The 27,526-nt window shown below is 36.4% G+C and overlaps 1 protein-coding gene across 4 annotated transcripts in view; it reads left to right on the top strand.

The window, feature by feature from the left end:
• Positions 1–27,526, top strand: part of SOS1 (SOS Ras/Rac guanine nucleotide exchange factor 1) — a 144,629-nt gene that overhangs the window by 75,868 nt on the left and 41,235 nt on the right. For all 4 annotated transcript variants that reach the window (XM_010364141.2, XM_010364142.2, XM_030920974.1 and 1 more), the window contains exons 7-10: positions 13,897–14,007; positions 14,087–14,185; positions 25,363–25,490; positions 26,274–26,929. In XM_010364141.2, the coding sequence (XP_010362443.1) occupies positions 13,897–14,007; positions 14,087–14,185; positions 25,363–25,490; positions 26,274–26,929 (994 nt within the window). The remainder of the gene's footprint in view (positions 1–13,896; positions 14,008–14,086; positions 14,186–25,362; positions 25,491–26,273; positions 26,930–27,526) is intronic.

The raw sequence follows: 27,526 nt of genomic DNA, 5'->3' as shown, positions 1-27,526 counted from the left end.
AAAATGAATTCCAAATATTGTTCATGATAAATAAAACACACAGCTGAAAACATGGCAGTGAAACTATAGAACATCAAAGATAAAGAGAAAATCTTGGGTTGGGCGCAGTGGCTGATGCCTGTAATCCCAGCACTTTGGGAGACTGAGGCGGAGGGATTGCTTGAGGTCAGGAGTTCCAGACCAGCCTGGCCAACATGGTGAAACACCATCTCTACTAAAAAATACAAAAATTAGCCAGGCATGGTGGTGGGAGCCTGTAATCCCAGCTACTCAGGAGGCTGAGACACGAGAATTGCTTGAATCTGGGAGGCAGAGGTTGCAGTGAGCTGAGTTTACGCCACTGTACTCCAGACTGGGTGGTTTCACCAGACTGGGTGACAGAGCAAGACCCGGTCTTAAGGGAAAAAAAGAGAAAATCTTAAAAGCTGTTAAGACACGGGAAGCTGAGGCAGGAGAATGGCGTGAACCCAGGAGGCAGAGCTTGCAGTGAGCTGAGAGTGCGCCCCTGCACTCCAGCCTGGGGGACAGAGCAAGATTCCGTCTCAAAAAAAAAAACCTGTTAAGCTGTTAAGACAGAAAAGAAAATATTTTGCAAAAGAACTATAATTAGAATGGCAGCAGGGTTCTCTTTAACAACACAGGTTAACAGTCAGTTGAGTAATATCTTTAAAGTACTAAGGTAAAATAGGATTTTCTATCTAACTACAGTATTATTCAAGAATGAAGACAGATTTTTAAATAATAAAGTTTGTAGAAGAAAACATAAGTGTTCTTTATGACCTTGGAATATACAAAGATTTCTTAAACAGGACACAAAAGCACTAACCATGAAAGAAAAAAATTGATAAACTGGACTTCATTAGATGTAAGAATGTCCATTCATCAAAAGACAAAATTAATAGAATGAAAAGGCAAGCTATAGACTGGAAGATAATATTTATAATATACGTAGCCAATGAAAGACTCATATCTGGGATATATTAAGAACTCCTGGCTGGGCACAGTAGCTCATACCTGTAATCCCAGCACTTTGGGAGGCCAAGGCCAGTGGATCACTTGAGGTCCGGAGTTTGAGACAAGCCTGGCCAACATGGTGAAACCCCATCTCTACTAAAAATACAAAATTAGGCAGGCATAGTGGTGCATGTCTGTAATCCCAGTTACTAGGGAGTCTGAGGCAGGAGAATTGCTTGAACTCAGGAGGTAGAGGTTGCAGTGAGCCAAGATCACACCACTGTACTCCAGCCTGGGCGACAGAGCGAGACTCTGTGAAAAGAACAAAAAACCCTAAAACAAAATAACTCCTACATGCCTACAAATCAGTAACTAAAACTTCAGGGTTTTTTTGTTTTGTTTTGTTTTTAGAAAATAGGCAAAAGACTTGAGTAGGTAATTCATACACAAAAAAGATGCTCAACATTGTTATTCATCCAGGAAATGAATTTTGAAACCATGGAGTAGTTGAAAGTCTACTTGCTGGTGGGGGCTAGGGTGTAATTTGGTACAGCCACTTTGGAAAACTGTTTGGCATATCTACTAGAGCTAAGCATACAATGTACCCTATGACTCAGCATTTTAACTCTTGGGCATATATCAAACAAAAATGATTGCTTATGTTGACTGAAAGACATTTAAGAATGTTCGTGGTAGGTTTATTCATAATGGATAATTAGTGGTATATTCACACAAGAAAATGCTATCTGGCAATAAAAAAGAATAATTGCTGATAAAAGCAACAACATAATATTGAGTATAATAAGACTCAAAGTACATACTATATTGATATATAGGAAGTTCAGAAACATGTATCTTTGGAAACAGATTATTAGAATAGTGGTTGACTGGGAAACATGACGGAGATTTCTGAGGTGCTAGAAATGTTCTATTTCTTTATCTGGGTGGTGGTCACAGAAATGCATTGTATACAATAAAAAGTCATCAAATTACAGACTTGATGTAAAGTTGTTCCTGAATTTATCAAAAATGAGGAAAAAGTGAAGAATAAATAAAAACCATTTCAAACATACAATGACCAAGAGCGTTTACTACTTGTAGACACTCATTATAAGATGCATTGGATGGCGTTCTTTAGCAAGAAGGAAAGTTTTACTCAAAGGGAAGTCAAGAAATACAAGAACTGATGATGAAAAAGAAATTGGTAGATGTAGGCCGGTGGCTTGCACCTGTAATCCCAGCACTTTAGGAGGCCAAGGTGGGCAGATCACTTGAGCTCAGGAGTTCAAGACCAGCCTGGGCAATACGGTGAAACCCCATCTCTACAAAACAAAATTACCAAAATTACCCAGGTGTGGTGGTGTGCACCTGTAGTCCCAGCTACTCTGGAGACTGAGGTAGGAGGATCACTTGCGCCCAGGAGGCTGAGGTTTCAGTGAGCCAAAATCACGCCACTGTGCTCCAGCCTGGGTGACAGACTGAGACACTGTCTCTAAATGAAAATGTGTTGATAAATTTAATGAATTGCTGAATAGTTTTAAAAATATTTTTAAAGTTTTTTTTATCTTGGAAAGACTAAACTATATTTCTATGTATTAGTGACAAAGTATACAGTATACAGTATGTAAAGTGGACTTGTGTTTGTGATAGAAAAATAACTTTTGAAAAATTTATAGATAGCCATATTTATTTTTTTAAAAATTTAGGAAAATCACCAAAAGAACAGAAATACTACCTGTAGCTTATAATGTACAGATAGGGAAAAAGGAACTATAGTAATTTTTTTTTATCATTTTCACTGATAATAGGAAAGAATAAATGAAGCAAACAAAAACAATGATAATGAAGATAAAATGATATAAAAAAATCCAACTACATTAGTAACTCAGTATATACAAACTGATGAAACTCAGCCTATTTAAAGAGAGTAATTCTATTTGATTTTTTAAAATTCACTTTAGGCCTGGCGCAGTGGCTCATGCCTGTAATCCCAGCACTTTGGGAGGCCGAGGCGGGTAGATCACAAGGTCAGGAGTTTGAGACCAGCCTGGCCAACATGGTGAAACCCGGTCTCCACTAAAAAAAAAAATACAAAAAGTAGCTGGGCATGGTGGTGTACACCTGTAATCCCAGATACTCAGGAGGCTGAGGCAGGAGACTTTCTTGAACCCAGGAGGTGGAGGTTGCAGTGAGCCTAGACCATGCCACTCCTCTCCAGCCTAGGCGACAGAGTAAGACTCCGTCTCAAATAAATAATAAATAAATAAATATAAAATCCACTTTATGCAGCTTATAAAAGATGTTCTTAAAACAGAACCACAGGAATATTTTAAGATAAAGGGATGAAAAATCATAATATATAAAAACTTATCAAACTTGTATACCAATATTAATTCATATTAACTGATAAAATTATACAAAGTAAGTGCTGAGGAGGAAAAAAGAGAAACACTTCGTAATAGTAAAAGGGATACTATCATGAAGATACAACAACCATTAATGTGTATGCATCTGATTATAAAGCCTCAAAATATAAGAAGTAGAAACTGACAGGATTACAAGAAACTAAAAAAAATTGCTATCATAGGAAATTTTAACACGTCTCCATCAGAAATTAACAGATCAAACAGAAAAAAGATTAGACTACAGAAGATTAGACTAACACATTTGATTTTACACACACACACACACACACTCTCTCTCTGCCTCTCTCACACTCAACCCTCCATATTCATGGCTTCCACATCTGTGGATGCAGCCAACTATGGATTGAAAATATTTTGGGGGGAAGAAAAGCATAACTGGCATAATTGTAGCTGTACTAACATAATGTTAAGCACATTAGAATACATTACATCAGGGTACATTACAATACCCTAAACAATACAGTATAACAACTCTTTACATACGTACATTATATTAGAAGTAACATAGGGATCCTCTGAAGGTTATATGCAAATATACTATTTTATATCAGGGACTTGAGCATCCCTAGATTTTGGTATCTGCATGGGATCCTGTAATCAATCCCTCACCGATACAAGGGACAACAGAGTGTGTATGTGTGTGTGTGTGTACACAGTCATCCCTCAGTATATGTGGGGAATTGGTTCTAGGACTCCCTGCAGATACGCAAATCCACACATGCTCAAGTTCCACATCAGCCCTGCAAAACTTGCATAGGCCCTGTGGAACCCATATATACAAAAAGCCAGCCCTCAGTGTACAAGGGTTTCACATCCCACAGATACTGTATTTTTGATCCTCATTTGGTTGAAAAACATCTGCATATAAGTGGATCCGTGCAAGTCTAACCCACGGGTTGTTCAAAGGTCAGCTGTATATATCTTAATATATATACAGATATATATCTGTATATATCTTAATACTGTTGCCTTGAGGATTAAGTTTCAACATAAATTTTGCAGAGAGAAGCTTACAGTTTTACATATTTTTTGAAAAAATAGTAATAATTAAAAATGAATAAGTTAAGCTTTCAACCCAAGAAACAAGAAAGAGAACAGGAAACACCTAAGAGAACAATATGTAAGGAAGTAACAGAAGAGAATTCATGAATTAGAAATTGATATAACAAAAGATCTCATGGCTGATCAACGGGAAAAGGAAACACAAATACTAGATGGGATCTCGGCTCACTGCAACCTCCGCCTCCCAGGTTCAAGCAATTCTCATGCCTCAGCCACCCCAATAGTTGGGATTACTGTGCCACCACTTTTGGCTAATTTTTGTGTTTTTAGTAGAGACAAGGTTTTGCCATGATGGCTAGGCTGGTCTCGAACACTTGGCCTCAAGTGATCTACCTGCCTCGGCCTCCCAAAGTGCTGGGATTACATACGTGAGCCATCGTACCAGGCCTGTTTTTTAAATCATGGAAGAACACTAAGATCCACTTCAAAATGTTTAAGAACTGTAATGACATAACCTTTAAAATTATATAAAAGAGCAGTATCAATGTTCTAAGTTAAAAAACATTAAAAAATGAATAGTCAAAAGTATGTTTTGACAAATGACTTGCGGCATAGACCAGTTGTTGTGAATGCTATGATTTGAATGTGTCCCCATATTTTATGTATTGGAAGTTTAATCTCCAACTATATATATTGATTGGAGGTGGGGCCTGTGGAGGTAATTAGCATTAGATAAGGTCATCAGGGTGGGGCCCCCATGATGGCAGGCCTGTCTTTATAAAAAGAGGAAGAGACCTGAGCTGACATGCTGTAGTCCCCTTGCTGTGCCCTGCACCACCTCAGGACTCTGCAGAGTCCCTACCAGCAAGAAAGCCCTCACCAGATGTACCTGCCTGTCTTGAACTTCTAGCCTCCAAAACTGTGATAAATAAATTTCTTTATGAATTACCCAGTCTCAGGTACTCAGTTATAGCAACAGAAGACAGCATATGACAATGAGTTTTGCCAATCTTCAGGAAACAGTTAATCTTACTCTTTTGCAAATCGTTCCAATGAATTGAGACATGAAGGGTAACTTAAGTTTATCGGGATTGTATGAATACATTATCAAAACTAGATAACGACAATACAAGAAAAAACTATGAGACATTCTCAGGTATCAACAAAACTGGCAATGAAAAATCAGTTTATGATACAGTAAAACATATGTCCAAATATGATATATTTTATGATGTTTATTCTTACGTGGTTTGACATTTTAAAAAGTTTTAATGTAGTATTCCACTTTAGCAAGTTAAAATCGCAAGAAAAAGGGTTCATAAAATTAAACATTCATTCATAAATTTCTTTAAAATGTCAGGCAAACAAGGAATAGAAGGCAACTTTCTTAACCTAATAAAGGATATTTACTAAAAGTCTGTAAGAGATATAATAGTGGTTAAACTATAGCAAAACTAAGAAACTAGAAAAGAATACCACCATCACCACTTCTATTCAGCACTCTAATAGTGAGTACTGCCCAATACAAAAAGACAGAAAAGGAATAGGCAAGACAAAATTGTCCTATTTTTAGTTAATATAATTATCTATATAGCAAACCCAAGTAAATTTTTATAGTTGGCAAGCTCATTATAGCTGTTGGATAAAAGATCAGCCTGTAAAAATTGGTAGCATTACTGTGCTCAGTTACAGTCCATTGAATATATAATATTTTTAAAGACTGCATTCACTATGGAGATAAGACTATAAAGTACCTGGAAATAAACCTGACTAAATACAAGACCTTTGCTTTAAAAAAAAAAACCATAAAATTAGCTGGGCACGATGGCTTACTCCTGTAATCCCAGCACTTTGGGAGGCTGAGGCAGGCGAATCACGAGGTCAGGAGTTCGAGACCAGTCTGGTCAACATGATGAAACCCCATCTCTACTAAAAATACAAAAAATTAGCTGGGCGGGCACCTGTAATCTCAGCTACTCAGGAGGCTGAGGCAGGAGAATCGCTTGAACCCGGGAGGCGGAGGTTGCAGTGAGCCGAGATTATGCCACTGCACTCCAGCCCCAGTGAGAGAGGGAGACTCCATCTCAAAAAAATAAAATAAAATTAGATTCATAAGGAAGATCTGAATAAATGGAAATATATACCATGTTCATGGATGGAAAGACAGTACTGTAATGATACCAGTTGTCCCCCAAATAATCTACAAATTTAGTGCATAGCAAGCTGATCCTAAAATTCACGTGTTAAGAATGAGGAGCAAAAATAACAATTTTGAGGAAGAACAAGTTGAAGGGACTTGTTCTTGTCCCCTCAAGTACTTGTTAGATAAAATACCTGTTAGATAAAGTCTTGCCACATACTAAAATTTATTATGAAGCCGGAGTAAACAAGAGTGTAGTATTGGTGCAGGTAACAATTTGGTAACAGAACAAAGAACCCTGAAAAAAAATATACATATATTCTCCTGATATGTGATAGATATTACATTAGTAGAGAAAGAATGAATTCATTAATAAATGATAATGAGTCAAACCTGGTTATATGGAAAAAAAATTCATTCCATAACATATAATTCACAGAAATTACTCAACATATTAAAAATCTAAAAATGAAGAGTAGAACTTCAAAAGAAAACATAGGAGAACATATTTATATGACTTTGACATAGGAAGATTTCTTAACACATAGAGCAAACCAGAAAGGAAGAGTTTACGTTTTAAAATTTCTGTTCAAGAAAAGACATAAGAGAAGCACAAATGAATGAAGTTGGAACCCTGTACCATATCCAAAAATTAACTCAAAATGGATCAAAGACAATTTAGGATCTAAAGCTATAAAACTCTTGGAAGAAAACAGGTCTGAATCCTCATTACCTTGGATTTGGCAAAGGATACTTAGATAATACCAAAAGCACAAGCTATAAAAGAAAAAGTAGATAATTTGGACTTCTTCAAAATTAAAAACTCTGTGTTTCAAAGTACACCATCAAGAAAGCAAAAGACAGCCTACAGAAAGAGAAAACATAGTTGCAAATGATATTTCTGATAAGAGTCTAGTATTCAGTGTATATAACAAAAAGATAACCCAATTTAAAAAATGGGCAAAGGATTTGAATAGATATTTCTCCAAGGAAGATATATAAGTGGCCAACATGGTACATTAGAAGATGCTCAGCTTCATTCGAAATTAGGGAAATGCAAATCAAAATCACTATAAAGCCTGGGCAACATAGTGAGACCTTGTCTTTACAAAAATTAGAAAATTTGCCCAGGATGGTGGTGTGCGCCTGTGGTCCCAGCTACTCGGGGGGCTGAGGTGGGAGGATTGCTTGAGCGCGGGAGGTTGAGGCTGCAGTGAGCCATGATCACATGATTGCACTCCAGCCTGGGTGACAAGGTTAGACCATATCTCTAAAAGAAAAATCATGATGCAGTACCACTTCACATATACTAAGATGGCTAAAATTAAAATAAAAAGGGGAAAGTAACAAGTGTTGATGAAGCTGTGGACAAACTGAGATCCTCATATTTTGCTGATAGAAATATAAAATGGAGCAACTGCTTGGAAAACAGTTTGCTGGTTTCTCAAAAAGTTAAACGTAGAATTACCATATGATCCAAAAATTTCACTCCTAGCTATATACCCAAAAGAACTGAAAGCAGAGATTCAGTTATATAGTTGTATGGCAACATTCATAGCAGCATTATCCACAATAGCCAAAAGCTGGGAACAACCCACATGTCCATCAACAGATGAATGGTTAAATTATAAAATGTGGTAAATACATTACAGTAGAATATACAGTAGAATATAATTCAGCTTAAAAAGGGATGAAATTCCAATACATGCTACAACATGGGTGAACCTTGGAAACATTATGCTAATAAAATAAGCCAGACACAAAAGGACAAATATTGTATGTTTCCACTAATATGAGGTAACTAGAGTAGTCAAGTTAATAGAGACACAGAAGTTACCAAGGGTTATGGGGAAGAGGCAATGATCAGTTACTGTTTAATGGATACAGAGTTTCAGTTTGGGACTATAGAATAGTTCAGATCTGGAAATGGACAGTTGCACAACATTGTCTATTAATGCCACTTAATTGTACACTTAAAAATGGCTAAAATGGTAATTTTCATGTGTATATTTTACCACAATATAAAAAAACTAAAAGGGAGTGTTGAAACATGCTACAACATGGATGAACTTTGAAAATGTTATGCTGGACACAAGAAGCCAGTCACAAAAGACTACGTATTGTATGATTCCATTTACATGTAATATCCAGAATAGGCAAATCCATGGAGACATAAAGTAGATTCATGGTTGCCTAGGGCTGAGGGGGTTTAGGGGTTTGGGAGGTAATAGCTGAAGACTGTGTGATTTCTTTGAGAGGGTGATAAAAATATTCTAAAATAGATTATGAAGATAGTTGCACAATTCCATTAAACTAAAAATCATCTAATTTTACCCATTAAATGGGTGGAGTGAATGTGTATGAATTATATCTCAATATAGCCATTTTTAAAAACTATCAATTTAACACGTAAAGACAAGCTAATAGAAATGGTCAAAAGCTATTAATAAACAATTCTCAGAAGAGAAGATACAAATAAATGGCCCATAACCATATAAGTAGATTCTCAACGTTACTAGTAATCAGGGAAATACATATAAAAATAACACTGGCATAGTCTCACAATATCAGGCTAACAAATTTTAAGTCTGATAGTATCAAATGTTGACAAGGAAGTGAACAACTGGGAAAAATCACTGCTGCTAAGTATATAAATTGATATAACCACTTTGGAAAGCAACTTCCCCTGGTAGTTACATGCTCTAAAAAATATTCATGCATATGTGCACACTAAGTTATACAGATCTTGTGGCTTAGGTTTCAGACTACTGCAATAAAGTAAATATCACAATAAAGCAAGTCAGTATTTTTTTGGCTTATAGTGCATATAAAAGTTATGTTTACACTATCCTGCGGTCTAGTAAGCATGCAATAGCATTATGTCTAAAACAATATACATACCTAAATTTAGAAATACGGCTAAAACAATGCTAATGATCATCTCAGCCTTCAGTGAGTCATAATCTTTTAGCTGGTGAAGGGTCTTGTCTTGATGTTGATAGCTGCTGAAGGTTGGTGTGACTGGCAGTTTAAAAAATAAGCAACAGTGGGGTTTGACACAGCTGTTGGCTCTTTCTTTTATGAAAGATTTCTGTGTAGCTGGTGATGTTGTTGATAGCACTTTACCCACAGTAGAAATTATTTCAGTATTGGAGTCAATCCTCTCAAACCCTGCCACCACTTTATCAACTAAGTTGATGTAATATTCTGAGTCCTTTGTTGTCATAAAAATGTTCATAGTATTTTCACCAGGAGTAGGTTCCATCTCTCCTGGTGAATCTCACTTTGTCACCAGGCTGGAATGCAGTGGCGTGATCTCAGCTCATTGCAACCTCTGCCTCCTGAGTTCTAGTGATTCTCCTGCCTCAGCCTCCCGAGTAGCTGGGACTACAGGTGTGCGCCACCACGCCCAGCTAATTTTTGTATTTTTAGTAGAGACCAGGTTTCACCATGTTGGCTAGGATGGTCTCGATCTCTTGACCTCATGATCCGCCTGCCTTGGCCTCCCAAAGTGCTGGGATTACAGGCATGAGCCACTACGCCCAGCCAAGAAACTACTTTCTTTGCTCATCCATAAGAAGCAAATTCTCTATTCAAGTTTTATCATAAACTTGAAGCAGTTCAAGTCACATCATCAGGCTCCACTTCTAATCCTGTTTCTCTTGCTATTTCCACCACATCTGCAGTTACTTCCTCCAACTGAAGTCTTGAACTCCTCAAAGCCATCCATGAGAGTTGGAATCAGCTTCTTCCAAACACCTGTTAATGTGGATATTTTGACCTTTCCCATAAATAATGAATGTTCTTAGTGGCATCTAGAATGGTGAATCCTTTCCAGAGGGTTTTCAGTTGACTTTATCCAGATACAACAGAGGAATCACTGTCTATGGCACTTACAGCCTCACGAAACATATTTGTGAAATAATAAAACTTGAAGGTCAAAATTATTCCTTGATCCATGGGCTGCAAAATGGATGCTGTGTTAAGAGACTTGAAAACAACATTAATCTCCTTGTATATCTCCATCAGAGCTCTTAGGTGTCTAGGTGCAATGTCAGTATTTTGAAAGAAGTTTTTGTTTTGTTTTGTTTTGTTTTTTTCTGAGCAGTTGGTCTCAATAGCGGGCTTAAAATATTCAGTAAACCATGTTGTAAACAGTTGTACTAACATCCAGGCTTTGGTGTTCCATTTATAGGGCACAGCCAGAGTAGATTTAGCATAATTCTTAAGGGCCCTAGGAGTTTCAGAATGGTAAGTGAACACTGGCTCAGTAATAATGGTGAAGAAGTTTGAAATATTTCAAAAATTACCAAAATGTGACACAGAGACAAAATCAGCACATGCTGTTGGAAAAATGGGGCCAATAGACTTGCTTCACACAGGGTTGCCACAAATCTTCAACTTGTTTAAAAAAAAAAAAAAAGGCAATATCTGCAAAGCACAATAAAGTGAAACACAATAAAGTGTAAAATTACAGATTTTTTTTTTTTTTTTTTTTGAGACAGAGCCTCGCTCTGCCGCCCAGGCTGGCGTGCAGTGGCCAGATCTCAGCTCACTGCAAGCTCTGCCTCCCGGGTTCACGCCATTCTCCTGCCTCAGCCTCCCGAGTAGCTGGGACTACAGGCGCCGCCACCTCGCCCGGCTAGTTTTTTGTATTTTTAGTAGAGACGGGGTTTCACCGTGTTTGCCAGGATGGTCTCGATCTCCTGACCTCGTGATCCGCCCGCCTTGGCCTCCCAAAGTGCTGGGATTACAGGCTTGAGCCACTGCGCCCGGCCTCAGAATTTTTTTAATAATTGTGAAAAACAAGAAACAGTTATCTATCAGTGGAGAATGGATTTAGAGAAAATGACATATTCATACAGTAGAATATTATACAGAGTTTTAAAATAAAGTGAAAGGAACTGTATAAATCAAAATAGATAAATCTTGAAAAAATTTTGAGTATAAAAAGCAACTAACAGATGAATGTATACATTATTATATTTATATGAAGTTTGAAAGCATGCAAAACAACACGTTGCTTTGTTTCTTGATACATATGTAATTATGATATAAAAACGTACATGGGAAGGAAAAAATTCAAATTCAAGGTAATGACTACCTCTGGTCATCAGCAGGAGATAAGCTTATGAAAGGGAGCCTAAAGGAAGTAATTACATCTATATTGTTTTATTTCTTTTCTAAAAAGCTGAGGCAGGTATTATAAAATGTTGAGCTTTTCTGAGTTCGATGGTGGGTATAGTTAGGTTAGGCTGTTCTCTGTACTTTTCTGTCAATTATGTGTATTGACAATTTTATATTTCCTATGAATATTGTTACATTTTAACCAATGAACCTCTCATAAAATCATCTATTAACTCATACCATCTCTCAGAATTGCTTATCATTCTAAAAACTTGTCTTCAAGAATAAAACTTTGTGAAGAGAGTTTGGATTCTTCGTTAATTGTTGATTTTTTTTTTCTCTTGAGATTAGCTATTTCAAAATGATAGTACTAGCTACTACCATTTATGCAGGGCTTACTCTGTGCCAGACACTATTATAAGCCTTTTACTTATATCTCATTTAGTTCTGTAAACAACCCTGTGAAATAATTATTATTCACATTTCCAGTGGGAAACAGGCTTAGAGAAAGTAGTTTGTCAAAGGTTACACAGCTAATAAACAGTAGGGTCAGAATTGAAATGTGCATCTCTGTGACTCCGAAACCCATGTTTTTAAGCCACATTATAAAGCCTTTTCTTTACCTGTAGTTATAAAAATTGTGTAATAAATTAGGGCTTATTGAAAGGGGAGGAGGGCAAACATGTCTGTGGCATATGATCATTTCTGAATTGGAAGAGACCTAAGCTATAAGCATCTCTTCACATTTGTAGTCTTCTCTCCAATCCACTGTATTCATACCTGACTCCATCCTCTTGTTATTTTTGAAACCTTACTGTCAATTTCTGTAAAGCATAATAGACTGCAATTTCTGGTGTTATATTATGATAGCAATTTTTAGTTGAGAAGAAAGTTGAAGGAATTAAAAATTGGGAAGTCAACTAGGAGCCAGCTCAAGGAATCCAGTATGACTTGGAAGTTTACATGCCATATTGCATTTTGCAACAACCAGAGCTCATATCTTCTGATGTCTGATCTGGTGGTATTACTAGTCAATCATTTCTTAAAAAGCAATCTGAGGCCAGGCGCAGCGGCTCACACCTGTAATCCCAGCACTTTGGGAGGCCGAGGCAGGAGGATCACTTGAGTCCAGCAGATCAAGACCAACTTGGTCAGGCCAGGTGCAGTGGCTCACGCCTGTAATCCCAGCGCTTTGGGAGGCCAAGGTGGGCGGATCGCGAGGTTAGGAGATCGAGACCATCCTGGTTAACACGGTGAAACCCCGTCTCTACTAAAAATACAAAAAAATTGGCCGGGCGTGGTGGTGGGCGCCTGTAGTCCAAGAGGCAGAGGTTGTAGTGAGCCGTGATTGCACCACTGCACTCTCGCCTGGGTGACAGAGTAAGACCAAGACCCTGTGTCAAAAAAAAAAGCAATCTGAAAAACATCATTAAGGGTGATTTAATTCATAACCGTCTTTTGTTTCATTCCCTTCTACCTCCTTCTACTATGCTCCGCTAGATGTCCTCTTCCTCTTGCTAGAATTACCCTTTATGGAAGTGAGCTCCTGCTAGAATCTAGAGCACCATTTTCATAATAGTTTTATACCAGGAATACAGCACAAGATAGAAGAGTAGCGACTCTGTTTCTGCTAAAATCAAGATACCTACTCTTTTTTTCCCCAGAAATCTTCAAAACCAGTATATTCTGGTCTTTTTAACTGAGCCATTAGAATTTAGTTTATTGATTGGTGATATTAATGATGGCAACATTTTGGGCAGTTCGGATTTTGTTTAATTTGTGAAATTAGAACAATGAATTTTAGATGTTACTTCTGGTTTATAGAATATGAAAGTACATGTCTACCACTGAGAACTATAAAAACATGTCTGGTTTCAGTATTCTAAATGTTTATACCTTACCTAGTTGTACATGTCTATATTCTTTGTTGTTCAAGTTAAGCTTTGTTTTCTAGAACCAAAAGTCTGCCCACTCTTACGGCCATGTTTGTTGATAATACTCTACTGGAAACCTTTAATGAGAGCTGTTATAACATAAAAGGATTCTATTATTCATCAGAAAGAACTGATTTACTCTCGAGAATATTGGGATCTCTTCTATTAAAATTATAATTAGCAGTCATATAATTTTTGTTTAGAGACTTTCAAAGAAATACATAATTGTGCTCGCATAGTCATGCCCCATAATTAAATCTTTCTGTGTTTGTAATGGTAGATTATTTATGTTTTACCTTCTTTATTTTCTAAGGAACTGGCATTTGATCCGTATGAATCGTATGCTCGAGATATTTTGCGACCTGGTTTTCATGATCGTTTCCTTAGTCAGTTATCAAAGCCTGGGGCAGCACTTTATTTGCAGGTATAGTAATTTTTAAATCAAGATGTACAATGTCTGAAAAGTAAACTTAAAAAAAAATTAAATCACTTTTTTTTTCTAGTCAATAGGCGAAGGTTTCAAAGAAGCTGTTCAATATGTTTTACCCAGGCTGCTTCTGGCCCCTGTTTACCACTGTCTCCATTACTTTGAACTTTTGAAGGTAAGAAAACTCCTTATTGTTATTTATAACTTATTGAGGTGTGATGAATTTCTTTTTGCTACTTTATTTGTAAATTATTATGTGAGTACCCTGCACATTAGTGTGTTTCCATTTTCTTTTTTCAGTTAAGAAGCAAATGGAAATCAGTCTGCAAAAGAGTAGCAAATTCTGTTGGTTTAGTAGTGAATTTTATTTTTAATTTCTTTTTTTTTTTCCTTTTTTTCTTTTACTGGTTTTTATAGTGAATGTTAAAGCAATTGTCAGATATTTTTATCTTGTACCTTTACTTTTTGTTTACATGGCTGATTCTTTGAAAACCACCTTGGATTTATGCATCACAGTTTCCATTTGGGGACCTCAGCAGACTCAGGGACTCAGTGTGAGGATAAGAGAGCCAGTGTGAGGATAAGGCCAAAGTAATGGGGAAGGTTAGTTTACCTGACTTTGATAGCTCAAGTTTGCAACTGTCTGTATAAAACTGTTTATCATTGCTTTAGAAACAATACATTTCTATAATCTCAGTAAAAATTGCCCATTTGATTACAGTTCAAAATATTAAGCACTGACTGAAAGGAAAGGGGTTGTCTCTTTTTTCTTTTCCTATTATATACTGAAATTAAAGAAAAGAGTCTGTATAAACTATAATTCAGTAGTGTAGCTCAAAGTGATATTCTCTCTACCTTTAATGGACTAGCCTTGTAAAGACAAAAGAAGGCATGCATTAATAGCATTATTATTTCTTTAGCTTTCAAATGAGTATTTGTTTCATCAAAGAACACTTTTGTTTAGTATCATGATTCTTTTACGGAGAATATATTACTGGAAATCATATTTATAGTTTGCAGATGATAAAATGGGCTCTCTGTAATGAATCAATGAGTGAACAGAAGGTCTGTGAATTTATTACAGTAAACTGGAGGAACTGTCATCCCTACATTTTCTCAGGTCTCTGCACTGCATTTGGAATTCAGTTTGATTTCTCAATTAGGAATGTTTACATTGAGAAAAGACTCAGGGAGTTAAAAGGTATTTTTAATCACCAGGCAGAAATGACAAAAGCTCTTAGCAATAGATACCGTTTAAGGTCTTTGGAAATACAGGATGAGTATCTTAAGAGGATAATCAAGACAGGAAGCATTTAGTATGTAAAATCTTTACAAAGAATTCATTATTACTAACTATACTTATAATGGGACATTTACACACTGTTTTGTTATATAGAATTTTTCTTTGTAATGGAATTTTTTTTTTACCTGAGCCTGTAATGAAATTCAGAAAGATTCAAAGGCCATATAAAATCTTAAGGCCATTATCAATTTATAAATAAAAACAAGAAGGCCAGGTGCAGTGGCTCACACCTGTAGTCCCAGCACTTTGGGAGGCCAAGGCGGAAGGATTGCTTGAGCCCAGGAGTTGGAGACCAGCCTGGGCAACATGGCACGACCCTGTCTCTACAAAAATAAAAATAAGAAAATTAGCCAGGAATGGTGGTGCACACCTGTGGTCCCAGCTACTCAAAAGGCTGGGCAGGAGGAACACTTGAGCTCAGGAGGTCGAAGCTGCAGTGAGCCATGATCATGCCTCTGTACTCCAGTCTGAGAACCAGAGCAAGCCCCTGTCTCAAAAAAACAAAACAAAACAACTCCCCCTCCAAATGAACCCAAGAAGCTTTGATGAAAGTTCAGAAGGCTATAAAACCCAATCATCTTAATAATATAAAAGAAATTTTTACTCTTCCAAGTGTAGCCTATTAAAATTTCTAAAATTATAACTTACATTAATAGAAGTTTAGTAAGTGCATCATTTAGCAATTAAAAATTTCTACTAATTTAAGCATGTGTATCTCTGATTCATATTACTGCCTAAGTTATATTGCAAAGTTAGCAGTATATTGGGCAGGAAATTTTGCCTAATAAGTCCACAAGACTCTCATTTTTTTTTTTTTTCTGTGTGCCTGTAATCCCAGATACTCAAGAGGCTGAGGCAGGAGAATCACTTGAACTCGGGAGGTGAAGGTTGCAGTGAGCCAAGATCACACCACTGCACTCCAGCCTGGGTAAAAAGAGCAAAACTCCATCTCAAAAAAAAAAAAGAAAAGAAAAAAAAAGAGTTTCCTAGCAACCGTGGATATGCCAAATCTGTTGAGGGTTCCGTGTCTATCCTGGTTCATATTACTGCCTCTTCGCTTGTCCTTTTTTCCCATTTATCTGGAATTCCTCTTTTACCCTCTCCAGGCTGGAGTGCAGTGACGTGAGCTCAGCTCACTGCAACCTCTGCCTCCCAGCTTCAAGCAATTCTCCTGCCTCAGCTTCCCGAGTAGCTGGGATTAATTACAGGTGTGCACCACCACACCCAACTAATTTTATATTTTTAGTAGAGACAGAGTTTCACCATGTAGGCCAGGCTGGTCTCGAACTCTTGACCTCAGGTGATCCGCCCACCTCAGCCTCCCAAAAGTGCTGGGATTTCAGGTGTGAGTCACCATGCCCAGAGTGAGTTCCTTCCTTTCTTTACATACATCTCTTTAGAGAACTTGTCCCATTTTTATTGTCTGCCTTATCATTCAACTGTTTGCTCTGTGAGGAATGGAGCGCTATTATCTTTGAATTCTCATACCTATCACAGTGTCTGGCATTTAGGCATTCAGTAAATGCTTGTTAAAAAATGAATGGCAAAAAATACATATACATTTTCCTTTAAATTCCTATGTCTTACATTTTAAAGAAAATTTAACTGTAAATTTTATATAATTACATTTATTTTGGAAACTTAGGTAGAATGCCTTAAACTTTACAAAATCAAAAGATAAGTTTAGCTGTTAATAGTATAAGACTGTTAATAGTATAATAAGTATAATAAGTATAAGCTGTTAATAGTATAACACAAAGAAACAATAAAATGGTGGTTACCAGAGGCTGGAGAGTAGGGGAGTAGGGAGATACTGGTCAAATGACACAAAATTTTAGTTAGGAGGTGTAAATTCAAGGGATCTATTGTACATGATGGTAACTACAGTTAATAACAATATATTGCATATTTGAAAACTGCTAAGAAAGTAGATGTTAAGTGTTCTCACCACAAAAGAAGTATGTGTGTTAATGCACATGTTAAGTAGCTTGATGTAGCCATTCCAGTTATATACATGTATCAAAAGATCCTATTACACACCATAAACATGATTTTTACTTGTTGATTAAAAAATAAATTAAAAATAGTATAAGACTTTAATGCTACTAAAACTGAAAAAATACTCTTTCCTTCAGTAAAGTTAGCAGCCAAGTCTTCAGACTCTTTAACTTGAAAAGTTAAAGTTAATTTTTTTATGAAGTAAAAAAACTTCCTTTGTGCCCTTTTGAAATATTGCTTCAATAATGTGATTTTTGTATGTGAAGTTTAATTTACTTTATTAAATTTAGATTTCTTGGGGCTAAGTAAATATATTGACCAATATTTTATTTTATTTTTACTATATTTTGAGACAGAGTCTCACTCTGTCACCCAGGCTGGCGTGCAGTGGCACGATCTTGGCTCACTGCAATCTCTGCCTCGTGGACTAAAGTGATTCTCCTGCCTCCCAAGTAGCTGGAATTACAGATGCCTGCCGCCACACCTGGCTAATTTTTGTATTTTTAGTAGACACGGGGTTTTGCCCTGTTGGCCAGGCTGGTCACAAACTCCTGACCTCAAGTGATCCACCCACCTTGGCCTCCCAAAGTGCTGTGATTATAGGCGTGAGCCCCCACACCTGGCCTGACCAATATTTTAAAGGTTAGCAAATCAGTACATGTTTGGTTCCACAAAAGTATTAACTTTTTCTTTGTTCCTTAGACATAGGATTTTATCTCCCCAAGATGCACCCAAACAAACCTTAAAAAAAAAACATCCAGGATGACTTTGAATTCCCTAGAAAATTACCTCTACTTTTTCTTGTATTCTGGGTCCTTTTAACCTAAGGGAAAGTAAGTTTCCCTCTATTTTAAAATTCAGGTTGAAATCTTATGTTGTTATGTGTACATGAGTGTATTTGGTTTCCTAAGGCTGCTACAGCAAAGTACCACAAACTCAGAAGCTTGTAAACAACAGAAATTTATTCTTTCACAGTTCTGGAGGCGGAGAATCTGAAATCAGGGTGTGGGCAGGGCCACACTTCCTCTAAAGGCTCTAAGGAAGAATCCCTGCTGCCTCTGCCTAGCTTCTCCCAGCAATTCTTGGTGGTCCTTGGCTTATAGATGCCATCACTCCTGTCTTTTCCTCCATCTGCACTTCAAGTTCTTGACAGCTTCACGTTCTTCTCTATGTGTCTGCATCCAAATCGCCCATTCCTTTCTCTTACAAAGACACCAAGTCAGTGGATTTAGGGCTCACCCTAATCCAAGATGATCTCATCTCAACTTGATTACATCTGCAAAGATCCTATTTCCAAAGAAGATCACATTCATAGGTACCAGGGGTTAGGACTTGAACATATCTTTCATGGAGACACAATTCAACCCTTAACAGTAAGTTTTTGGTACACTATAAAAATAAAATTTTTGTTGTTCTGTTTCTCCAGCATACATACTGGCTACATCGGCTTTATACAGTGGCTACCCCCTAACACCTCCATCCCTCTTTTTTAGAGATAGGTCTTGCTCTGCTACCCAGGCTGGAGTGCGGTGGTGTGATCATAGCTTGCTGCAGCCTGGATCTCCTGGGATCAAACAGTCTTCTCACCCCAGCCTCCCAAGTAACTGGGACTACAGGCATGCACCACTATGCCCAACTAATTTTTTTAATTATTTTTTTGTAGAGACAGGGTCTCATTTTGTTGCCCAGGCTGATCTCAAACTCCTGGGCTCAAGGGATCTTCCCACATTGGCCTCCCAAAGTGCTGGGGTTAGTGGCATGAGCCACTGCACCCAGCCTTTTTTTTTCCCTCTTTCACCTTTTTTTTTTTTTTTTTCCTGTTTTCTTTTTTTTGCATTAGGCCAATTATTTCATCCTGATCTTAGATTTTTTATTTTTATTTATTTATTTATTGAGATAGAGTCTTGTTCTGTCACCCAGGCTGGATTGCAGTGGTGCTGTCACAGCTCACTGTAACCTCGACCACCTGGGCTCAAGTGATTCTTCAGCCTCACAAGTAGCTGGGACCACAGGCACATGCCACCACACCTGGCTAATTTTTTAAAATTATTGTTTGTAGAGATGAGGTCTAGCTATGTTGCCCAGGCTGGTCTCAAACTTCTGGGCTCAAGGGCTTCTCCCACCTAGGCCTCCCAAAGTAATCCCCAAAGGGATTATAGGATTATAATCTCAAAGGGATAGGCGTAAATCACCGAGTCTGGCAGAGAACCAATGGAGGTTCTCTCTAGGGTACATTCCCTTGAACCAGCTCTCTAAATTCAGAAATTCTTATCCAGAAACCCATGGGCTCAAAGCTACATGGTATTGGAGCTGACCACAGATGTTGAATGTCTAAAGTTAAACATAGGATAGTGTACCACAAGAGCCATTGTAAACAGTTAGCTATTGCATTACTGCAGTTTTTTATTTAATTTTTTGGTTTTGGTGTTTGGGGTTTTTTGTTTTGTTTTGTTTTGTTTTTGAGACAGGGTCTCACTCTGTCACCCAGGCTGGAGTGCAGTGGTACAATCACTGCTCACTGCATCCTCAATCTCCCAGGCTCAATTAATCCACCTACCTCAGCCTCCTGAGTAGCTGGGACTCCAGTTGTGCACCACCATGCCTGGCTAATTTTATTTTCTGGTAGAGACAGAATCTGGGTATTTTGTCCAGGCTAGTCTTGAACTCCTGGGCTCAAGTGATCTGCCCACCTCAGCCTCCCAAAATGCTGGGATTATAGGCGTGAGCCACTATATCTGGCCAATTTTTAATTTTAAATAAACTTGACTACTGTGAGGTGCATTTGTAGTTAGTGATGTTTTCTCTGATTAGAACAGAGAGATGGTTTTAAACGGCATATTTTCACAAATGACATATCCTAACATTTTTTAGGGTTGATTGCCTGTTTAATGTTTGGAATTGAAATCTCATTTTAAGAATTTCATCTTCTCCACCCATACCTTTTAGGTGTGTTGGTATCATAAAATAATAATTTATTTGAATGTCATGACCTTTCTTTCCCTCAGCCTTTAGTGGAATGTTTAAAATGATGTCATGGCAAACAGGAGCAAAAGACTTGAATTACTCAGCAGTTAATTAGTTCTGGAATAATTTGGATAATATTTGCTAAGAGGGCTAGTAAATCAGGTGTTACTCTTTGCATTTTCCATGTTGTAATCCACTGTCATGTCTCATCAAATAGTATACAAATAAAATTCCAAAATCAAAACGTGAACCTAATCTTTGCTTGTTGTGTTCTCTTATGTTGTGATGAGCTCTTTCTATGTATATAATATTTAAAATAAATGGAGATCTTTATTTTTATATCTCAAATGTTAGACAATTATAATGTATATTTCTTGGCCGTATACTTTGTCATTCTTATGCATTGCAATTTACCTGTTTTATGGAATAGGTTTTATTTAGTGAATATTGAGGTTTTTCAAAGCCATTTCAATTATTTGGGTACCTATTATAGTGAAAAGTCACGGGACTGAAAGTCAAGAATTGTGGGTCCTGGACCAGCCTGTTAGTGCCTTCAAGTAAATAGTAGTTCCTTCATTGTATATAATGCCGTGTTGGAGAAAATTAATTCCAAGAAATAAAAATGAATTCAAGCATTCTTTTTTTTAATCAAAGGGAAGCCATTATATGATTGTGAATGAATTGAGCATATAAAATGCACTCGGTACAACAATTTATTTTTTATATATCAAACAATCTTGAGTTTTAGTCTCCTGAATACTGCTATATTCTTTGTATTCATTTTAGTATTTTCTTTTGACAGCTCCTTACATTTAATCCCATTTTTCTTCCAGGGTTTATTTTGCACATGGAACACACCATATTGACTATTGCCTCTTTACTTATTTCTAAGGGACCAAAAAAATTAGTCACTGGTAAAATGGTTCTTTCTTGTGAAAAGTTAAATTTTATCATCTCAATGGAGCATATGAGTTTTCATTCTGCTTTAGAATATGATTCCTGGCTGGGCATAATGGCTGATGCCTGTAATCCCAGCACTTTGGGAGGCCAAGACTGGTAGATCACCTGAGGTCAGGAGTTCAAGACCAGCCTGGCCAACATGGCAAAACCCCGTCTCTACTAAAAATACAAAAATTTTCTGGGTGTGGTGACATGCACCTGTAATCCCAGCTACTCTGGAGGCTGAGGTAGGAGAATCACTTGAACCCGGGAGGTGCGGAGGTTGCAGTGAGCTAAGATCGTGCCACTGTACTCCAGCCTGGGAGACAGAATAAGACTCCATCTCAAAACAAAAAATATATACACACACACACACGTGTATATATACACACACACGTATATATACACATATACATAGATGTACATATATATACACATATATACATACATACACACACACACGTATATATATGAATCCCTAGATGAGTTTAAGTACAATCTCATATGGTAATATAATCTCAGGACTTAGTAATTTTTTAAACTATTGAAATAAACTGCCTTTGTACAAATGTAATTGTTACTATTGCACATTATTATTAAATAGGCACTCATGAAAAGCATGGTACTGAATATCACTGGTAACAGGATGCTGCTTTGTTGAGTCTCATTTACATACTACTTGCCACTGCTTTGTTTCTGTAGCCACAATAAGCCACCCTTTTGATGTAGTTAGCTTGAATTATTTTGCACTAGTGCCCAGTTTAAATTAGCTATGTTGAGTAAAAGAAGCAAAAAATGCTTACAAGAAAGGTCATTTATTACACTGAAATTTATTTTAGAAGCTTGCCTAATGCTATAAAGGTAAAAAGGACATTTTGAAAGTATTTCATCAGGAAAGTTTTATGGGTTGAAAAAATATTAACATTTTTGAGATACCAGAATATTCTGTATGTAAAATGCTACAGTTAAATAGTAGATAAATGACTCCAAAACTTGAAACATTTTTAGAATAGAAAATCAAAAGGATGTCCAAATGAATTTTTTTCTTTTATAAATATCTTTATGTGTATGAGAATTATATATTTTGTCTACCATTAGGTATGTTTTCCTGAATTAAAAATATAAAAAATTTATCCAGGACAAAATATCAAATGCTCAATATTCTGCTACCTGTTAGTTCTTTAAGACTGAAAAATTGCCTTGTATCTTACTGACTTGAATTTCTCTGGGCTTTACTTTTGAGTGATTAAATTCTAAATCAACTCAATGAACTAATTCATTGTTCAGTGGTGCTTTCATTAAATTTGCCTTTTCTTAAGGTATACAGCAAGCTTGTCTAACCCCCAGCCCAACACAAATTCGTCAACTTTCTTAAAACATTATGAGATTGTTTTTTGCAAATTTTTAAAAGCTCATCAGCTCTGGTTAGTGTTAGTATATTTTATGTGTGGCCCAAGATAATTCTTCTTCCAGTTTGGCCCAGGGAAGCCAAAATACTGGATACCCCTGGTATGTAGCTTTCAATGTTAGATTATTTGTTGCTTTAAAGACTAAACTTAATAATGTTCATGGTAACATTTTATTTGTCTCCCAGAATTCTGCCATGTGAGAGGCAAATAGTTTCAAATGATAGGGATGGAAGGTACTTTGAGAGATTACCTGGATTCCAGCCTTCAGCCTACCAGTAATATCTGTTAAGTAATAACCTAGTATCTTTCTTAATGAACATCTGGCCATTGGCTTTCTTTAGCTGGCCATATCAAAGAACCATACTATGAATAAAAGATATTTTGAGTTTTTTATTAATATGTACACTTTTAAAGTCTTGGAAAATATCTTTCATTACCCTTTTTATGTTGAGAATTGTTATGAATAAATTTTTCTTTCTTTTTTTTTTTTTTTTGAGACGGAGTCTCACTCTGTTGTCCAGGCTGGAGTGCAGTGGCACGAACTTGGCTCACTGCAACCTCTGCCCCCTGAGTTCAAGCAATTCTTCTGCCTCAGCCTCCCGAGTAGCTGGGACTACAGGTGCGCACCACCATGCCCAGCTAATTTTTGTATTTTTAGTAGAGACGGGGTTTCACCATATTGGCCAGGCTGGTCTCAAACTCCTGACCTCGTGATCCCCCCACCTCAGCCTCCCAAAGTGCTGGGATTACAGGCATGAACCACCGTGCCCAGCCTAAATTTTTCTTTTACTTAACACAGTTAAAACTGAAAATTTTCCTAAAAATGTAGGTTATGCCTCTAGTAGAAAGTATGGTGAGTTTTTAATAATGAATGTAAGAAATCTGGATAATAAAAGCTAAGTATTAAACATTACAATATGGTATTTATTTGAACATTTATATTCATGTAAATACCATCAATATGGTATTTACATGAACTTCTAGAATATTTGAACATTCAAGTATTTTAAGTAAATTTTAATAGAAATGGTTTAGAATATAAGTAAGAAATCTGTTTACTTTTCACAGGTCATCAGTGCATGTGGTATGTGTGTGCCCATGCATGTAACTGATTTTTATCAATTGAAGCAGAAAGGAATGTATTGTTGACCTTTAAGGAATACCTGTGAAAAACATAAAATCCTTAAAGTACTAATGTACTAATGAATAATGAAGCTAATTGAAAAGTAAACTTCTAGCTAGGCGTGGTGGCTCACGCCTGTAATCCCAGCACTTTGGGAGGCCAAGGCAGGCAGATCACTTGAGGTCAGGAGTTTGAGACTAGCCTGGCTAACATGGTGAAAACCCATCTGTACTAAAAGTAAAAAAAAAAAAAAAAAATTAGTCAGGCAGGGTGACAGACACCTGTAATCGCAGCTACTTGGGAGGCTGAGGTAGGAGAATTGCTTGAAGCTGGAAGGCAGAGGTTGCAGTTAGCTGAGATTGCACCACTGCACTCTAGCCTGGGGTACAGAGACTCCATCTAAAAGAAAAATAAACTTCTTTATAAATCATTTTGCGTATTTTATAATTGTATATATCAAGTCTTTTCGTTTATGGTAGAGAGTAGGTATTCCTAAATTGTTGGATGAAAACTCTATTGATAAAATGTTATTTTATTTTATTTTAATAGATGGTATCTCAAACTCCTAGGCTCAAGCTATCCTCCCACCTGGGCCTCCCAAGTGCTGGGACTATAGGCATAGGCCATTGCAGCCAGCCAATATGTGATTTCTTAACTTTTCTTTTGGTAACCAGGAACAGGTTTAGAAGATTTCAGTTACTGAATTATTGTCACTCATACATCTGTTAATTGCTTGCTTGAATCGTAGCCACCTTACTGTATTGATAATTAGTTATTGATGACTAAGTTCTTGTTAAGTACAGACTTTGACATAGTTATTTGCCAGTAATAGAAAATACGCTTGAGTTTCATAAGTATGTATATTGCAGCTTTACTCAAAATCCTAATGTGGATATGGACAAAGTTCTTTATTATACTAATGTTAATTCTGTAGTGTAATTACAAAGAAAACCATTTACACTTACATTGTGTGTTACCATTTACAAAGTGCTTTGGTTTTTAATAACAACCCCTAAAAGTAGGCAGGGTAGGCTTTTTATAAGCCTTATTTGGCAAATGGGAAAAGTAAGGCTCAGAGATCAAGTGACTTGCCCCAAGGTCACACAGCAGTAGAGTCAAAATTTGATCCTAAGTTTTGTAATTGAGATTCCTTCTATTATATTGCATCCTTCTCTGTATATTTATCTTCTTTATCATCTCAATATTATATAACAGTAATATAGGTATCAGAAACCTAAGACAAAATTCCACACTTAAAAAAAAAAACCTCCTCTACATGCTTAGTGCTATGCTAACTCCTGTGATCATTCAATAGATCTATTATGCTCCCCATTTCTTTTCAGTGGTATGCACCTTGAGAAACTACATATTACTGCCTGTCGCAAGATGTAACCCATCTTAAAACTGCTAATCTTGGTCTTTTAATGTAGAAAACTTGGTTGTGTATTAATAGTAACACACAAGAAAAACACTTTTAAAAAGAATATTTAATGACACATTTAAAATTTTTATTGTGGTGACAGTTGAATAAATGTTATTTTTATCCATAAATGAGCTTATTATTATTCTATCTGAAAGTGTACTACTGGTTCAGATTTGTCATTTTGGCTTTACAGCAGTTAGAAGAAAAAAGTGAAGATCAAGAAGACAAGGAATGTTTAAAACAAGCAATAACAGCTTTGCTTAATGTTCAGAGTGGTATGGAAAAAATATGTTCTAAAAGTCTTGCAAAACGAAGACTGAGGTGAATATTTTTACTTTTTAAAATATCCTTCTTTTTACCCTGAATATTGTGGTGTAAATTCAGGGATCCCAGTTCCCTCCTCAAGTAAACAATGAAGAAAATAGTTGTAGTGACAAGCCTGGTCTTTCAGAGGAAGTGACATCAAAGCCAAGAGAATTGTTATTGTTTGAAAAACCTTTCATATTTGTGCATTTTCCTTGCATACTCCCAGACAGGACCTCCTGAGAGTCAACTGGTAAGCTAAAGGAGAGACAGAGTAAAATGTATTGGGTAGATTTATGTTGGCATCGTTGTTCTGTCAGAGTAAAATTATTAGTGTCCTTAATTTTAGGGATTATATAACTTGAGGCATTAATTCAGATAACATTGCTTCCACTTTCCTAATTGTAGTATGTGCTACATGTTTTTAGCTTTGGGTCTTGTCCATTTAAACCCTTCTAAATAATTTATTTTAATCTTTCAAATTACTTTTTTTTACTGTCTTGGGCTACGTTTTGTCATTCTAAATATTTAGTAGCCAAGATAGAAATAATCATTTTGTAGTTACATTTATAGAATAGAATTTTGTCAACCATCATTGTACTTTTTAGAACACTGAAAAATTTTCTAGGTTGCTTTAATTTTCAAAATTGTATAATTGTGTAATACTAATCTATTTGGGGAATTAGTGAATACCTTCTCAGTGAGACTTGTAAAAATCTAACTTTTACACTTTCCCTTATTTACATGAACTCTAGGTTTTCTGTCATCTGTGTATTTATAATGCCTTTTTCTTTATTCTAGTGAATCTGCATGTCGGTTTTATAGTCAACAAATGAAGGGGAAACAACTAGCAATCAAGAAAATGAATGAGATTCAGAAGAATATTGATGGTTGGGAGGGAAAAGACATTGGACAGTGTTGCAATGAATTTATAATGGAAGGAACTCTTACACGTGTAGGAGCCAAACATGAGAGACACATATTTCTCTTTGATGGCTTAATGATTTGCTGTAAATCAAATCATGGGCAGCCAAGACTTCCTGGTGCTAGCAATGCAGAATATCGTCTTAAAGAAAAGTTTTTTATGCGAAAGGTACAAATCAATGATAAAGATGACACCAATGAATACAAGCATGCTTTTGAAATAATTTTAAAAGATGAAAATAGTGTTATATTTTCTGCCAAGTCAGCTGAAGAGAAAAACAATTGGATGGCAGCACTGATATCTTTACAGTACCGGAGTACACTGGAAAGGATGCTTGATGTAACAATGCTACAAGAAGAGAAAGAGGAGCAGATGAGGCTGCCTAGTGCTGATGTTTATAGATTTGCGGAGCCTGACTCTGAAGAGAATATTATATTTGAAGAGAACATGCAGCCCAAGGCTGGAATTCCAATTATCAAAGCAGGAACTGTTATTAAACTTATAGAGAGGCTTACGTACCATATGTACGCAGGTAAGAAATACGAAGTTGCCTGTCACTTTTGTTTTCCTGCTTCAAACTGATTTTCTTTCCTGCGTGGGTTATTGTTCCTAAAATAGAAAAGAAACTAACAACCAAAGACCTCTTTTCTTTGACTAAAAATACCCCCACTTTGTATTTCTCTGGAATGTTTTACTTTTTCTACTATACTTACATACTTTTTTTTTAACCTTACCGTCAGTTATAGATGAGAAAATGAGGTAACTTGGCTAAATTTATCCAGTTAGAAAGAGAAGAAACAAGACTAAAGTTAGTAATAAATCACCATTATTGGAATCTAAAAAGTTTTTTACTCCTTTATCTTTTTTTCTTTCTTCTCTTTCCATTACTGAGATTATAAAGTAAATAAAAATTTTAATATAACAAAATTGTACTGGTAGTACAAATATACACAGCATTGCTTTCTCTCAGTTTCCACTCCTCAACCTGATTATTTAATATTAAATGTTGCAATTCTGAAAGCCAGGGATTCCAGTTTTATTACAATTTTTCACCTAGAAATGTCTATAGTCATTGTATTTATTTTACTGACCCAAAAATTTAAAAAATCATAGGAAATGTAAACAGGCT

The sequence above is a fragment of the Rhinopithecus roxellana genome, chromosome 17 (assembly GCF_007565055.1).
Source record: "Rhinopithecus roxellana isolate Shanxi Qingling chromosome 17, ASM756505v1, whole genome shotgun sequence".
In the NCBI taxonomy this organism is placed as follows: domain Eukaryota; kingdom Metazoa; phylum Chordata; class Mammalia; order Primates; family Cercopithecidae; genus Rhinopithecus; species Rhinopithecus roxellana.
The sequence above is the reverse complement of the archived record's forward strand: the minus strand, read 5'-3'. Positions and strand labels throughout refer to the sequence as shown.